Raw genomic sequence first — 17324 nt, forward strand, 5'->3', positions numbered from 1 at the left:
GTCCCTTATGCTCAAAGATGCCTTTTGCCCATCTACACTAATCTTATTTGCCCACATTCGGACCATATCCTTCAGTAAGTTGCTTATGCAAGAATCTGCCTAAATCCCTCTTAAATACAGTCCATGTAGTTTTAACCATAATCCTATCTCTGCTCCAATAGCTGGTCATTTGCCACAATTTACCAGTTTGACCCAACCATCTACACCAGCAATTATGGACATAACCTTACTCCGCGTAATGGAGGATTTAGACCAGCTTATGCAAGAATGTATACATGTGAATCGGAAGACGTAAACTAAATTCCACCATGGGGCCCAGAGATGCATATGAATCAGTAGACATAATTTCCACCTACTTTGAAATGTATGCATGTGAATCAGAAGACTAATTTATACCATGAGGCCCAGAGATGCAGTTGTCTTTTGTTGGTCGCAGACTGTCAGGAGACCTTGAAGATGTAAATCATTTATTCAGGGTGATGGGCTATGAGTAAGCAATTTTTGGGTAATACAAGCCATGGTCTCACTGCTGAAGTTTGACACTATCTGAGGGGTGGAAATGTCTCTCAGCAAGAAGAAGAACTTCTGGAGTCCAACCAATGTCCCGGTTGGGGGAGGTGGAGAAGCTGCTACCGGCGTCCCGACAACCTACTACAAGTGTGCGGTCGTTGCCTCGCTTCGGCAGTTGGGACCAGTCCAGGCGTTGATAAGTATAATTGGGAAAGGCTTTCATATTGTAGTTTGAAATCAGCTTTAGATTTAGTAATAAAGATTTGTATAAACTGAAGTGCTCTCTGATTTCTTTCTAAACTGAACAAAGTGAGAGGTACAAGTTTACCAGGACACTCCGCACTTCCTTCCCAAAAATTCACACGTTCAAAATGAAATCAAACTACAGCTGACACAAATCTGAAACGACGCAGGGAAAACTCAGCACCTCAGGCAGTATCTGTGGGAAGAGAAGCCGAGGTTTTGCTCTGTGATCCTTCGAATTCACCAATGGAAGTTGGTAGACACAAAATGTTGACTGCTTTACTTGATGCAGATGTTGCGTGAACTGCTGAGAAAACCCACATTTTCAGATCCCGAGAAGCCAGGAGTTGAATCTTGAGGGAGCTTTGCCCTGCCTGTTATAGCAAGCCATTAATTACTGAACATAGCAAAGAAACAGAATAAGTGATTAACAGTTGACTTACCATGGCAGGAGAGTAACTGGGACTTGAATCATTTTGCAGAGAAAGGACCCCCCCAGCCAACTCAGACTGTAGTAGTACTGGTTGTATTACCAGTATCTCAGACACTCTGCTCAATGTTATTCACATCCAAGTTCAAATCCAATGACAGCTGAGGATTTTAAATTCAAGTTGCTGAATTCATCAGAAAAGTGGTTCTTCAAAGCACAGCAGCTGCTACTTTCCTTTGACCTAGGTACGATGCTGAAATCCAGTGCTGCCTGCATGGAGTTTGCACGTTCTGCCTGTTTATTCCCACAAACATACAGGAAAGAAGGTTAATTGCTGCTGTAAATCATATAAAAGGTTGGATCCAAGGGGTGCAGTTAAAGGGAATGGGGAAAGAAAGCAATAAGAATGGTGGAAATGAATACCTGGTCAATGGCAATGGATTTGTTGAGCAGATGGATCTGTGGAAGAACTCCAGTGTCCTTATCCAAGCTTACCAACTTGTGACTCCAAATTAGCAAAACATGTCAATCACATCTCAAGAAATTTAGGGATGGGCAATAAATACAGTTGCCCCATATTGTGAATAACAGTTTAAAGACTACTCTGTGTATTATAAGGAAGGAGGCATAAGGGACTGCGGGTACTTGAATCTGGAGGAACACAGCGGTCAAGGAGCATCAGTAGGAGAAATGAATTTGCGATGAATCAAAACATCAACAATTTTTTTCTCCCACTGATGCTACTCAACCCCCACCCCAAGTTCCTCCAGCAGATTTTTTTTTAATTTAAGGAAGTGTGGCCCTTGAGGTTTTTTTAAAAAAAACTATGACCATCAGGAGGTCCTAAAATAGTTAATATCAAATAAAAGGCAGCCAACTTACACCCACCCCCACCAAAAATAAACTGGCTTTAGAGACACTTGGGGATATTTGTACACCACTTACACCATCCATCTGCAAAGCTACCATAACTATCCCTTGGCAGGAGGCTGTAATTGTGGTGTGGTGTGTTTACAAAAGCAGTTCCCATACTAAGAGGCTGATGTAGAAATAGAATGATAAAAAATGTTAATTTGAACTTGGAATTGAATCATTTTACTTTGAATATGCCTGCTGGTTAATTTAAATTCTTGCATCTTGACCTGATGATGAATCACCTCCCAGGAAAATATAAACCCCACAGATGAAATACAGTTCATGTCAAAAACCAAGCAATAAATCTTTTGGCTTTATTTAACTTTTTTTAAAAATCTGACATCATTAAAAAGAAAAGAACACACAACTAGATTTTAATCAGGATCTTTATCTTGTGGAAAAATCCCAAAGTGGAAAGAAACAGTCACTGATCTGGTCATGAAATTTAGAATATGGTCACAATTCTGCCAAGTCCTTTTCAATCAGAAGAGTGGTTCTCAACCTCTATCATCCACACACCACTTTTAAGTATTCTTTACTTATGACCACAAAGAACAAACCTACTGATGACCGGTGGGGGGCCGTGCTGAGGAACTCGAGCCTCATTCCAGACCACCAATAGGTTTTTGCTTTGTTTTGGTGCGAACATTTTTTGATAATTTTCCTATTTTTGCCATCAAATTTGCACCCTTTATTACATAATGTAAACAAGCAATAAGAAGATAGAAGAATTCAGCGGGTTAGACAGCATCCCTGGGTAGAAATAGTTGGTCAACATTTTGGGTCGGGACTGTTCAGCGAGTCTTCACGTTACAGGTTTTACATGTTACTTGTTTAATGGGGCAGCAATATTTGCTTTTGCAGCATTGCCACAGAACACCTATTAACAACCCCATGAACCACCAGTGATCAACAGATCACAACTTGAGAAATAGTGAACGAGTGATTTGTAGAAGCACTGAACCGTACTTTGCAAAGCATCACTAGGATTGTATTCAGATGCTTTAGAAAACATCTCATTCTAACATTGGACAGAGGGGCACACGTGCTTTTAAATCAACTGTTCGTTTGCGCCTCCAGCAAGTGTTTGTCACATCATGGAAAAAAAAAAGTTTACTACATTGTGATCCTACACGGATAGTTTCCCTGTACAATTAAGTATCCCTCTATGAGACTGCAGACCAGTAATCTAGAACAACAAACAATCTTCGGGATGAACTCAGCAGATCAGCAGCATCTGTGGGAGAAAAAAAGGTTGTCAATGTTTTGGGCTAGAACATCAAGACTGTCCTTGTTCTGCCCAAGAGTCTTGATGAAAACTTCTGGCCCAAAAATTTTGACAACTATTTTTCTCCTAGTGGTGGTGCTAGACCTGCTGAGTATCTCCAGCAGAAGGTTTGTTGCTTCAGTATTCTACAGCACTTAACATGTAGCCTTTGATGGCTCGGTGCAGCATCTGGGGATGGAATTGATCTTTGGAGTCTGGGTGCAGTGGGTGAATGCAAATCAATGAGCCTGTGCTGGGAAGGGTAGGGCCACCTCTTTCCCTGCTAGGTTTTCTTTCTCACTCTGTGCCCTGGTACTGGGTGTAATGCAGAGGTGGGGGCTGCAAATTCCTGAGACATCCCCTGCAACTCATTCCTGGAACCACAAGGGCCCAAGTTCAGATTTTGTGCATCAACAAATAGGGTGACACTAAAACTCTGGTTATCCCCACTTTCTTTAACCTGAACTGGCCAACCCAACGTGCTCTTGAACCTGGGGTTTGAATCCAAAGCTCACCTGAGACATTCCAGGCAGTACAAGTCAATGAAGGCTCGAGGCTGTGATGCTGAATATTGGTGATGGGGGTAAGGGTGTGGAAGCAGTTGGTATCCAAGAGACAGGTAGCTCACTGCTCCTCTACATTCAGTTATTGACCAGGCCATTCAATCTAACTTGTTCATGCCAAACAAATTGTCAACCTGAGCTCATCCCATTTGCCTGCCTTGGATCCATAATCTTTCCTATCCATGAATCCATCTAAATGTCTTTCCAATGTTGTAATTAGACCCACCTCCACCATTTCCTCTGCCAGTTTGTTCCATACGCACTCCACCCTCTGTGTTTAAAAAGGTGCCCCTCGGATCCCTTTTAAATCATTTCCCTCTCACCTTAAACATATGTTCTCTGATTTTAGACTCCCCTCCCCTGGGGGAGGGGGAAGAAAACTTTACCACACCCCCACGATTTTATAAACCTCCACATCACTCACCTTCCCACACTCCAGGGACAAAAGTTTCAGCTTATACAGCCTCTCCCTGTAACTCAACTCTTTTATTTCACCAAGCTGTTGGCAACTGCAGTAACTTCTGCAATGGCTCGTCTGCTCATTCCATCTGTCATTTGTTGAGCAGGGAAAGTGTATTAAAATCCATGGGTAGAGGGCCTAACTAGCATTGGTTTTAAGACCTGAACACCTATATTTTAGCTGATACCCATTACATATTTAACTAGTCACATTTAAAGCTCTGACGAGCAGGTGAGGGCCATCGACATTTCAGGCCTTCCTTTGGTTGCGCGCTGTTTATAAAGATTCCAGCAAACCAAGGGAGCACCATTAAAACCTGCAGTGACTGCTAAGCCAAGTGTCCAATCAATTCTCTTCATTTAGATCACCAAGTACAACTGGTATCATTCCAATTAAACTTGATGCTGAAAATGCAGCAGGGGAGAAAACAGATGTTTAAAAACACACAATGGCTTGGACTTACAGCCAAATAATATTATAAAAAAATTTAAATCAAGAGGGAATGAGACTAAATTTTGCAAAAGTCTATAATATTAATAAAGTGCTTATTGAATCTTGCAGTAAAAAGAAAATAAAGGGTTCATCTCATACCAAGCTAAAGCCTTCATGATAGTCTATAGCCTGAGTGAGCTTGGTGCTCAGAGTCATTTTACTCTGGTACTTGGGGAGATCCAGGAGGTTGTAACAGGTGTGAGCCACAGGGAGGTAACGCTCACCTCCAGCCGTTGGCTGAATGGTCATCTGAATACTTGCCATGCCATAAATGGGGATGCGGTCACTGCCAGTCAGAAACACTGCAGGTAGAAAGAGAGAGAGAGAAATAAAGGTTCAGGCTAAAGCATCTGAAATAGAAGTTGTATGGGCACCCATAGAAAACGACCACACAAAACAGGCTCTACTGCACAATTAGTAAGTGCCAAACTATTATTCTGTTTTTCCCCATTGACCTGCACTTAAACAATATTCCTCAATACCCCTTGCATCTACATATTTCTTAAATATCAAAATGGAGCCTGCATTCACCACTTCAGCTGGCAGCTCGTTTCACGCTCTCACCACTCATTCCCTCAAATGTTCCCTTTAAACATCTCACAACCAATGTCCTCTAGTTCTTCTTTCACCCAACCTCAGTGGAAAAAGCTTGCTTGTTTTATCTATACCCCTCCTAATTTTGTATACCTTGATCAAATCTCCCCTTATTCTTCTGCACACTAGGGAATAAAATCCTAAATCCCTTCTCCGCCCCTCCTTTAACTCAGTTCCTTAAGTCTCGACAAAATCCTTGTAAATCTCTGAACTTTGTGACAATAAACGAACTCACTCCTGACCTTGGGTGCTGTCAATGTGGCGTTTTCATGATGTCCCTGTGATCATATGAGCTTCCTCCCATATCCCAACAGTACTTGGGTTGGTAAGTTAAATTGGCCACTGTAAATTGCATGCACGGGTGGGTGGTAGAATCTGGGGACCAGGATTTTAATAGAAATGTGGGAGAATAATAAAAGGAATTAATATCAGATTATGTTGTTGATGTTTGGTGCAGACTAAGTGACCTTTCATTCTATTATCTCTTTAAGACTCTCGATACTTGCTGTAAAGATAAGTGAGAATTCCAGCAAGAGATCGCACTTCAATTCCTTCCTTGGTTTTATCGTCATGCACACTGTATAATGTACATAATCACCAAATTTTTTACTTGCTGCAGTTGAACAGGTACTTCATTCAACCAAAATAGTGTCCATAAATCAAATTTAAAAGAGACAATAAATGGAGAGAGAGAGAGAGAGAGAGAGAGAATTAATTTAGTCAAGTACATGAGTCTAGATATCCAAGCGGATCTGGACTTCTCATCATCCTCCAAAGTAGACAAGGATCTCACAACACTAATGACCTGGAGTCCAGCTCAACATTCAGCACTTAATCAATGACATTAGAACACAATCAGTTTCACATACTGCTGTTTGTGGGAAATTGGTGTAAACAAGTCATAAGGCCCTTTCAAACTGTCATGTAAAATGGGATTAATCAGTCAACTTACACAGTTAACGACCCAGGTACATGGAGATTTGAAAGGGTTCAACCGGGTCAACCTGGTCTGAACCCAACTGGGTCCATGACCTACCTCAGGTTTTGAAAGGGGAAACGGCTGACCCAGTTTCTCTGCCAACGTCAGTGCTGAAGCGCCGCCGCCATGATCGGGGGGAGAAAGGTTGATGCCGCGATCGGGGGGAGAGAGGGTTCCATCAGCGTGGGAGATTATGGGGAAGGAAGACAGCCATCGCTCCTACACTCCTGTGCATTGAGCTATCACCGGAAACTGGAGCAGCACATCTTGGCAGCAACCACCCCCCCCCACCCTGTTTGCATCAGCAACACATCACCAGGGGGTATGGGGTGTGTGGGGGTGTCCTCTGATGGAAGTTGGCAACTGATAGCCTGTTGAGTGCATGACATGTCACTCAACACTTCATTGAAAGAGCAGAATACCCCTTAAATTGCTAGGTTGGCAATTTACCAACTGTATACTCTGGCTACTATGACAGAGTATATAGATATGTTTTTAGGAGATAAATTGGGAAAGGTTTGTTAGAGTAGGTCACATTCAAACACTTTAAGACAGATCTTATTTGAAATACTGAAGCTCTGTCCCATGGTAGACATATCGGCTACACAGCTTTTGCAAGAGCTTTGAAGAGAGCTCAAGAGACTTCACAAATGGATTGTTGTTTGCAAAAGGCAACAGATGAAAGAGCATGCCGGAGTCACTGCTGTCTGTAAGAGAGCCTTCTGTTGTAAGAGGATCATGTGGTTTTGCAAGCAGAGAGAATCAAACAGGCTTTCTCTCAGAGAGAGAGAGAGAGAGAGATAACGAGAGAGATAACGAGAGAGAGAGAGAGAGAGAGAGAGAGAGAGAGAGAGAGAGATTACTTGTACAGCCAGCAGAAGTAGCTGGGACTGGAACAGGACAAGTTGGCAAGCCTGTTTGGAAGAAGGCTTGGTCAAAGCCCTTGTGGTTCATGCAAGAGGAGAGGACTGGTTGTCTAATGTTTCACTTGGAATAAGAGAAACAAAAAGGAACTCTGTGGTGACCTGAAAGAGGTTATCATCTGGAGAATCCTGAAGGGGTAAGTTTTGTCAGCAAGACACTGGAGTGGCTGATGGAAATACATCAGTTGTTGATGTCCTGGAACATTTACCTTTCAAGCACCAGAGCCTGGTGAACTTTATAAATGTTAACTGTGCACAGTATAAGAAATGCCCGTAACCAGTGAACTTGGAGGATTGAGGAATGAGATTGGACTATGAACCAAAGAACTTTTCTGAACTTACACACGCATTACATACATGTACGCTTAGAATTAGAAGGGGGTTAAGTTAGGTTAAGTAAGTCAATAGAGTTAAATTAAAGTTTGATTCTATTTTCATGTTTAAAGATAAGTAAAAGCAACTTTTGTTTAAGTAACCATTTGTCTTGGTGAATATCTATTGCTGCTGAGTTTTGGGGTGCTCTAAGCTCGTAACACTACGATTTGAAAGGTGCATCCTGCACCCACGGCCCAGCAATTGCACCCAGGACCCAGCAGGGCTACCCGGGTGTCTGCCATAGAGATTACATTTCTACTTCACTGCCTGTAAAATGCATTGCGATGTCTGAAGGACAGATTGATGTGTGGACTGGAAGAGCTAAACCATGAAGATCAGGAAGGCCAAAATAAAGGTTTTAAAGTTTTATAAGGGACTTTTTGAAGCCTCCACCAGTAACCTTTGTTGTGAAGATTGCCATCCAAATGGTGTGAATAATTCTTTCTTCTTTGGCTTGGCTTCGCGGACGAAGATTTATGGAGGGGGTAAATGTCCACGTCAGCTGCAGGCTCGTTTGTGGCTGACAAGTCCAATGCGGGACAGGCAGACACGGTTGCAGGGGAAAATTGGTTGGTTGGGGTGGGTGTTGGGTTTTTCCTCCTTTGCCTTTTGTCAGTGAGGTGGGCTCTGCTGTCTTCTTCAAAGGAGGTTGCTGCCCGACAAACTGTGAGGCGCCAAGATGCACGGTTTGAGGCAATATCAGCTCACTGGCAGTGGTCAATGTGGCAGGCACCAAGAGATTTCTTTAGGCAGTCCTTGTACCTTTTCTTTGGTGCACCTCTGTCACGGTGGCCAGTGGAGAGCTCGCCATATAACATGATCTTGGGAAGGCGATGGTCCTAATTAAGCACACCAGAACTGATAGAAGAGAAAAATATCAGCAAGTGGCACAGCATCTGTGAAGAGGGAAGCAGTGCAAAGATACTCAAAGGCTTTATGACAGAAATGGGATAGGAGAGGAGTGGGAGGTGATAGGATGGAACTTGGTTAGGCTGTAGGGAGTTCGGAGCCTTCAACCTGCATTATATCACCAAGGTGATGGCACTGAGACTGTGGTCAGATCCTCAGAGTAGGCCTGCACTTCATGAGTAGACTGAAAGAAGCTGTCCCTTCACCTGTAACCTCTCAGGGCCTCCTCAATGCTAATCCTGAACCCAGAGGCTCCAAGACAGTGGCCAGGCCACAAAGACATGCATATGGAAATTGTAATAAAACTGCGGATGCTGTAAATCTGAAGCAAAATGGAAAAAGTTCTTCAATTCTGACAAAGTATCCTGTCAGACCTGCTGAGTTTTTTTTTGAGATGCTGGGATCTAATGCAGTACACAAAAGTCCTGGAGGAACTCAGCGCACCAAGTCACGCAGTATCTATGGAAAGCAATAATCAGGTGATGTTTCAGGCCTGTAGATTTCGACAAATTCTGCATGATCTGCTGAGTTCCTCCAGCTGAGTTTTCATCTCAGAGACCTGTATCTGCCACGTTTTTGCGACTTGGTGAGGGGTTCCCAAGTAATGTGAAGAATTAGGCACATCAGACTGGCCAACTGGACAGGAAAAATTTATCTATGAGTTTAAACATCAAAATGCCAATATTCCAGTGAGAAGGTTAAAATCCAACAAAATCACATTTACAGGAGAAGATCCAGACTTACATAGAAAAAGCTTCTTCTTTTCCAAAGGAAACTCATGGAAAACCTCCCAAAATATTTTTATTGTTGGATGTGCTGGATGATAATCAGCTTTGTATATTGCACTCTGGGGAAAAAAATCAATAAAGCAAAATATTGTATGAGTAAACTATACTTCGTGGGGCTCGCTCATTCATAAACACGTATCCCTATGCACACATTTCACACACAACACATCATATTCCACACACATACATAGAAACACTTCACACACACACATACACACACACACACACACACACACACACATACATAAATAGATATGTATACGGTGCTACTGTTGAAACCCTCATCCAGACTGTTGTGATCTTCACATGTGACTACTCAAATGCTTTCCTGGCCAACCTCCCATTTCACCCTCCCTAAATTTGAAGTTTCCCAAAACTTACACCCATTGCATTTATCCATCGCCCCTGTGATTGGTAACCTCCACAGCTCTCCATATCTGCAACCTCCTCTCACCCACAAATCATACTAGATCTCAGCAGGCTCTCATTTTAGCTTCTAGTTCTGTTGAAGACAAAGCTATCATAGGGAGAACTCAAAGTTTAACTGTTTGACCAGCACAGGTGTCTGTGCCTTCAACTAGCAAAAGCCTAAACTCTGAAATTCACTCCTTTTAAAACAATGTGTAGAACCCTTTTTGACTCTCTGCATTAATATCTCCTTGTGACCTCACACATTTATTTGATGATAGCATTTTGAAGTACCTGGAATATTGCTTGCATTAAATGCATTCAGAAAATCCACACTGTTGCACGTAGATACACAATATATAATAATATATATACCCTGCTGGAGAAAATGGACTGGACAGTAGCTTGTGACTACTTGTTACATTAAAGTAAACCGATTTAGCACAAAAGCTATTTTAAGAGGACATTAATATTAAAATAGGTGGTCAGATGTTTGGGACATCTGTTTGAATTTGTCCCAATTCTCTCCATGGTCATTTCTGGTCACTGACACATTTTATTGTCAAGAGTGTGCAATCCATACAACTCTCCATCACCCTCTAGTGGTTGGCTGATCACTACCACCACAAGAGTGTGGAGACAAAACAGAATAGGGCTTTTTATACAAAGCTTCTTTTAATTTTTCAGAAGATGCAAGCAGTAGGTTTGGAATTTGCTTTCCCCATTACCCACCCTTGGGCTTTTATCAACAAACTATGAACCAGCTGCTTTATTCTCTTCAATTTGCCTTGAACCTTTCTCCTGCTTGACCTGTTTGGACTACTGTGTTCATATGCCACATTGCCCGGACGTAACATGTTGGTTCCAGTACACGGATACCAGTTTGCTCTTGCTTTCTGCTCATTTTCAACTGGCAATTAAATTTCCTCGCAAGATCTAGCCAACATTGGGCCCAATGATAACTGGTGCATTCACAAGGTGAATTTCTCAACAAAATTTAAGATCTGCTCTCTCCCTTGTGCCCTTGACACAGAAATGCTGCATGAAAGGCCAGGCCTTTCTATGGTCATTGAGGGTTCTTACCATCTCCAACTCCTTCCAGTTGTAGCTGGTGTTTCCTACCACCATGGCCATCAGCTCATTGGGCTGGAAGAGCTCAAGCACCTCCCCTCCACAGACCTTGAGGAAACCGCTGGAGAAAGCAGAGAACAGCTCCTGGATGGAGGTGTTGAAGATGTAGTCCACGTAAGCTTGAACAAATTCCTTCCTGAGGACCAATAATGGAAGTAACCAACAAGGATTAACTTCATCAAATAAACATATTAGGTTGAGGTCACATCTACCTACCACATTATGTACAAAAGAGGTATTGCATTTTCTGCGTCTTAAATATATATGCCTTGGCTTCAGCATATAATTTATCTTATCCTTGGTGCATTACACCAGGCTATATCTCATCACAAAAAAAATCTTTGTAGCTGTAATCAAAAATTATTGAAGCAGGTCTACATTCAAACTCAGATTGGGGAAAAGTGGGAATGGCTTAGAGGGTCATCCTCTCACATTAGAGCCCTGCACTCCAAGTTGGAGGTTCAAATCACATTTCAGGACTGCCATTGCATTTAAACAGTGTGGCATTGTTAGAGATAGGAGCTTGCATTCACATCGTGAGCTTTATGACTATACTTTGCAGGCATGAAGTACTTTTGATATGTTATAGTGGGGAGGGGGCTGTGGAAAGATAGCAGCTTCTTTAAGCCTGGCAAATTCCCATAAGCAGCGATATTCTCCTGAGCAGGCAATCTATTAAAGCAGTTGAGTGATGGTTGGCTATTGGTCAGCATGCCAAGGACAAATAATATCAAGGGGTCTTTGTGTGTATCTAAGAAGGAAAATACTGCCTCTGTTTAACTATCACCTGAAGGCTAACAAAGCAATTGTCTCTCACTATTACTAGTCTGACAGATGAACATGCTCCATCAAGCCTGGGAGGGGGCTTTTTTCTGAACAAGATGAAGCTAAGGCTCCTGGTTCTGGTAACTCGTGCTGGAATCTTGAGCAAATAATGAGCTGCTGGAAGAACTCAGTGGATACGGCAGCATCCGTGGGAAGAAATGGTCAGTTAACGATTCAGGTCTGGACTCTTTATCGAGACTGAAACTACAGATGCTAGAATCTCTCCTAAGGGGTCCTAGTGTCCCAATGAAGGGTCTTAACCTGAAGCTTTGATTGACTATTTCTGCCCATAGATGCTGCCTGATCTTCTGAGTTCCTATAGCATCTTGTTTGTTCTTTAAAAAGTGACTGTCTGGTCATCTGTGTCATTAGTGGGATCTTGCTGTGGATGTTGACCATCAAACTCTGCTGCAAAAACTAATTCAGCAGCTCAAGGACAATCTGGCATTGTTGAAGTAGTGATACTTCCTTTGTATACATGATCCCACTCAGTTTAGTCAGGCTCACTGATACAACACACGGCACGAGATGGTGTACAGAGATGCTGATGCTGCTCTCTAGATCCAGGGCCTGCACCCCCAGAAACAGCTCACAAAATGACCACATAAGACCAAGAACTTCAAGTAAAATTCCACTCTTTATTTAGTCAATGGGCCTGGAGCAGTCCAGCCCTGAAAACACTGAATGTGTAATTTGCAATAGGGTTAAGAAGAGCTAAATACAATTCGGCACCACATAATTTGGCCGTTCAGCCCAAAAGGTCTATTCACTTCCCTCACTGCCATTGGGCGAGATTCCCCTTGACCCAGCCACAGATAGCCCAGGATCACACCTATCTTCAGTGGTCAAGCTAGTGTGGTCAATGAGGCAGATTATCCCATGAGAGGCAAAAAGGCCTCAGGCAGTGGATTGTGAAGCTCTAGCCACAGTCTTATCTTGATGGCTTCCTAACACCTTGTACTGTAAATGGTCTTGTCCACTAATTGGTGATCAGAGACATTCAGAAACAGTTGAAAAACATTTAACTAATTTAAAAAAAGTAAACATTATCATGAAAAATATTAGAAATTAAACATAGTATGTGTAAAAAATTTAATGTAACTTTTAAAAGGTTAAAAAAAACTAATTGGCTTTATTCAGTTTTTCATGACGATCAGTAATCTTCAATGAGAAGCTGGTTGGACTACACCAGCAACTTTACTTAAATGTCCGAGTTAATATTAGCATAAAGCAGAGGGGCCAGATATAAGGTGCATGCAGACCTTCACCAGGTCACAGACCTCCAGCTAAGAATCAGTACAATACAGTCCAACACATCCTCCATTCCTTTCTCCTTATTATACCTGAGCAGCTGATGACCTTAAACATTCCATCTGACAACATGTTATGCCCAATGACAGCAGAGCAGCAATGGATGGAGTTTCTGCAACAAATGGGGTATGTACAGGATAAATACAAACCAAAAAAAGAGGAGATATTCAAATTGAAAAATGTCACCACTGTGGCTGACAAGGGAAGTCAAAGCCAACATGAAAGCAATTCAGAAGTTTTTTTAAAAAAACTTGCAAAAGGAAACTAAAAACTCATTAGGAGGGAAAAGATGAAGTATGAAAGTAAGCTGGCAAATAATATCAAAGACAACATATAAAGCTCCTTCATGCATATAAAGAATAAAAGAGAGACGAGAGTAGATATAGGACCACTAGAAAATGATGCTGGAGAAATAATAATGGGAGACAAGGAGTTGGCAGAGTAACTAAATGAGTATTTTGCATCAGTTTTCACTGTGGAAAGTGTGTCAAATGTCAACAGGTATCAGGGGTATCAGGGAAGGGAAGTGAGTCCAGTTACTATTTCAAGGGAGAAGGTGCTCAGAAAGCTGAATGGTCTAAGTGGGGGGGGGAGAATAAATTTCCCAGACCAGGTGGGCTGCACTCTTGGGTCCTAAAAGAAGTAGCAGTAGAGATTTATGACGGCATTGTTAATAATCTTTCGGTAATCAATAGACTCTGGAAAAAAAATCACAAATGTCATTATTCAAGGAGGGAGGGAGGCAGCAGAATGGAAATTATAGACTGGTTAACATGATATTAGTGGTTGGGAAGATGTTGGAGTTGATGTCAAGGATGAGATTATGGAGTACGTGAAAACGCATGACAGGATAGGCCAACCTAGTATGGTTTCCTTAAGGGAAAATCTTGCCTGAGAAACCTAAAGGAATTATTTGAGGAGGTGACAAGCAGACTGGTTAAGGGAAAAGCAGGTCTAACAGGAAACATACTAGAGTGGGTAGAACATTGACTGATTGGCAAGAATCAGAAAATTGGAATACAAGGGTCATATTTTGATTGGCTGCCAGTTGCTAGTGGTGTTCCAAAGGGGTCGGTGTTGGGGCGGCTTCTTTTGATGTGCATATTAATTATTTGGGTTATGATTTGAATGGCTTTGTTACCAAGTTTACAGACGATACGAAGGGAGGTGGAGGAGCAAGTAGTGTAGATGAAACAAGGAGGCTGCAGAAGGACTTAGGCAGATTAGGAAAATGGGCAGAGAAGTGTCAAATGAAATATAATGTGGTAAAGTGTATGGTCATGCACTTTGATAGAAAAAAAACCTGTGTGTAAATGTGTAAAAAATTAAAAATGCCCAGATGTAACAGGACCCAAAAGCAGGAGAGCCTGAAGGTAAACAGTGATGAAGAAGAATAATATAAATATGATATTGAGGCTCTATAAGGCACCCGTGATATCTCACAAAGTATTGTCAGCAGTTTTGGGCTCCTCATTTAAGCAAAGACGTGCTGACATTGGAGAGGATTCAAAGGAGATTCATAAGGATGATACCAGGAATGAAAGGGTTATCATATGAGGAGCTTTTGACTGCTCTTGGCCTGTATTGGTTGAAATTTAGAAGAATGAGGGAGGATCTGATTGGAAAAAAACACATCTGGTTACTGAAGTTAACATATTCAATCAAATGTTGCCTTTACAATATTCAACATATGCAAATTCCAAGGAGATGATAAGGTTCTTGTGGTTTAGGAATAGTTTTCATAATGTAATACCTACAATAATGGGCACCAAATTTTTAAGAAGTATCATATTTATTTCTTATATGTAATTTTCTCAAGACATACACAACTATGTATCTGTCCATTCCCAAATCTGAATCAGATTTCCATGTTACTGCTATACATTTTCTTGCAACTGCTAATGTAATTTTCACAAATTCCTTATGAAACATATTTAATTTCAGTTTTGGCCTTATTCCAGCTATATTATCCAGTAAGAAAAGCATTGGATCTTGAGGAAATTTAATTTTAGTAACCCATTCTAAAAATACTCCTAATTCCGTCCAAAAAGGTCTCAATTTTGAATATGACCAAGTTGAGTGCAAAAAGGTACCCATCTCTTGATTACACCTAAATCAGCTCATGATTGAATGGCAGGACAGACTCAATTGTGCTGAATAGCCTATTTCTGCTCCTATATGGCCTTGTGTAACGGATTTATCAGCAAAATCAACAAAATGACTCCGCTGGACAGCTGAAATAGAAACAGAAAGCATTGGAAACACTCAGAATCATAGAGAGAATGGAAAAGAGATCAATCTTTGAGTTCATCTGTTCTAATCCCATTTGCCTGCATTAGGACACAACCTTCAAAGCCTTACCATTTAAATGCTTCTCGAGAGAACACGGGGAAGGAGAAATGGTTAGTGTTCTGATGCAGGATTGTAACCCGCAACATTTACTGCTTCTTTTTCTAAAGATGCTGCCTGACCTACTGAGTGTCTCCAACATTTTGTGTTTGGAATTTTCAGTGACTGTTTTGCATTCATGATCTTATTTTCCAGATCCTCCCACTTATAAACATGTTAGTGTCACACAACACAGAAAAACCCCATGTCGACCAATTGGGATTCTGGGTTGGTCTCATTTCCCTGCGTTTGGTCCATATCCTTCTGAGACATTCCCATCCATAATCTGTCCAAATGTCCTTTGAATATCATAACTGTACCCGCTTCTACAGTTTCCCCTGGCAGTTAGTTATGATACGGACCACCCTCTCAGTGAAGAGGTTGCTCCCTTAACCTCCTCTTAAATTTTTTCCTCTCTCGAATTCTAATCAAATTCTAGAATTGTCCTCTCTCGAATTCTAATCAAATTCTAGAATTGTCTAGTCTAATGAAAAGACTGTAAGCATTCACTTTATCCATTCTCCTCATGATTTTAAATATTTCACAAAGTTACCCCTCAGTCTCATGCGCTCCAGAGAATAAAGATCCAGTCTATGCAGCCTCGACCGATAATGTAAGCTCTCAAGTCCCACGAACATCCTGGTGGACCTCCTCCTGCACCCGTTCAATTTATTGATGTCCTTCTGATACCTGATCAACCAGAACTGGCACAGTACTCCAAATGTGATCTCACCTTTGTACTTAATATCTTGCCCGATGAAAACAAGTCCCCTTGCAAGGTTAAGGAATTCTAGCAGTTCAATTTTCAGACTTTAGTCACTTATAGAATGTGTAATTTCACTTGCAAGAATAAACAGTGGGCCTAGCAATTAGTTCAAAGCTATTACAGCACCTACAACCTTGGTTCCAATCTGGCGCTGTCTGTTTGGAGTTTGTAAGTTCTCGTGTCCACATGGGTTTCTTTCAAGTGCTCCAGTTTCCTCCCGCCCTCCAAACATGTATGAGGTTGGAAGGTAAATTGGTCACATTAGTTTAATTGGACGGAGCAACCTCATGGGCAGGAAATGTCTGTTACTGTGCTGTATCTTGGAATTAAGCTGCACAAATCCCTGCTCCTACAGAACTCCCAAAGATTGATGATGCCCACTGACCTGTTCTCTTTCTTTACGGGTAGGCTCTTCCCTCCAGGGACTAATTCCTGTAGCTCAGCCACTCCATAATTTTCTCGAAGGATCTGACCATTTCAACAGAAAAAAAAGAATTAAAATTGGTAGAAAGAATGATCAAATCAGGCAGTGGTTCTCAGTCTGTTTGCCTGCCTTTACATGATTTTGTGTAAAATGTGACTTTGACACTAGTTGATCTCTCAATGAAGTGGGTGAGAAAAATCACTGTAATGAGTTTCCCCACAGAAATCGATACATTAACCTCTAGATCAGCCATTCTCAATGGGGGTCATATGGCTCCCCTGGGGACCATAGCACATTAATGGGGGGGGGTCACAGAACAAAATCTGAAATGGGGGCGGGGTTAAAAATGTATAGGGAGGGCAGGAAAACTGTAATATGCATGTTAATGGTTTATTTTTCCTATATATTTAATAAGAATGGTTTATTTGTCTTTTCTGGAATCACAAGCCACATTTGCTACACTCAAAATAAAAACCTTGTTTTCTTTTCAAATATTTTTTTTGTTTTTTAAGTAGTTGTTTGGAGAGAAGTATGGAAGAAACCAACTAAACTTGACTGCTTCATAGGCATAAACTTTTAGCAGAGTCCTAAGGAGTCCATAACCAAAAAAAATTTGCGAATGG

General features: G+C 41.5%; 1 protein-coding gene across 1 annotated transcript in view; it reads right to left on the reverse strand.

Annotated features, from left to right (window-relative positions):
* Positions 1–2397: 2397 nt before the first annotated feature.
* Positions 2398–17324, reverse strand: part of LOC138757804 (probable E3 ubiquitin-protein ligase HERC3) — an 89535-nt gene continuing 74608 nt past the window's right edge. The window contains exons 22-25 of the mRNA XM_069925732.1: positions 16663–16745; positions 10940–11123; positions 9405–9507; positions 2398–5182 (exon numbers count right to left, since the gene is read on the reverse strand). Coding sequence (XP_069781833.1) covers positions 4974–5182; positions 9405–9507; positions 10940–11123; positions 16663–16745 — 579 coding nt within the window. The 3' untranslated portion in view covers positions 2398–4973. The remainder of the gene's footprint in view (positions 5183–9404; positions 9508–10939; positions 11124–16662; positions 16746–17324) is intronic.

Source organism: Narcine bancroftii, chromosome 3, assembly GCF_036971445.1.
Source record: "Narcine bancroftii isolate sNarBan1 chromosome 3, sNarBan1.hap1, whole genome shotgun sequence".
In the NCBI taxonomy this organism is placed as follows: Eukaryota; Metazoa; Chordata; class Chondrichthyes; order Torpediniformes; family Narcinidae; genus Narcine; species Narcine bancroftii.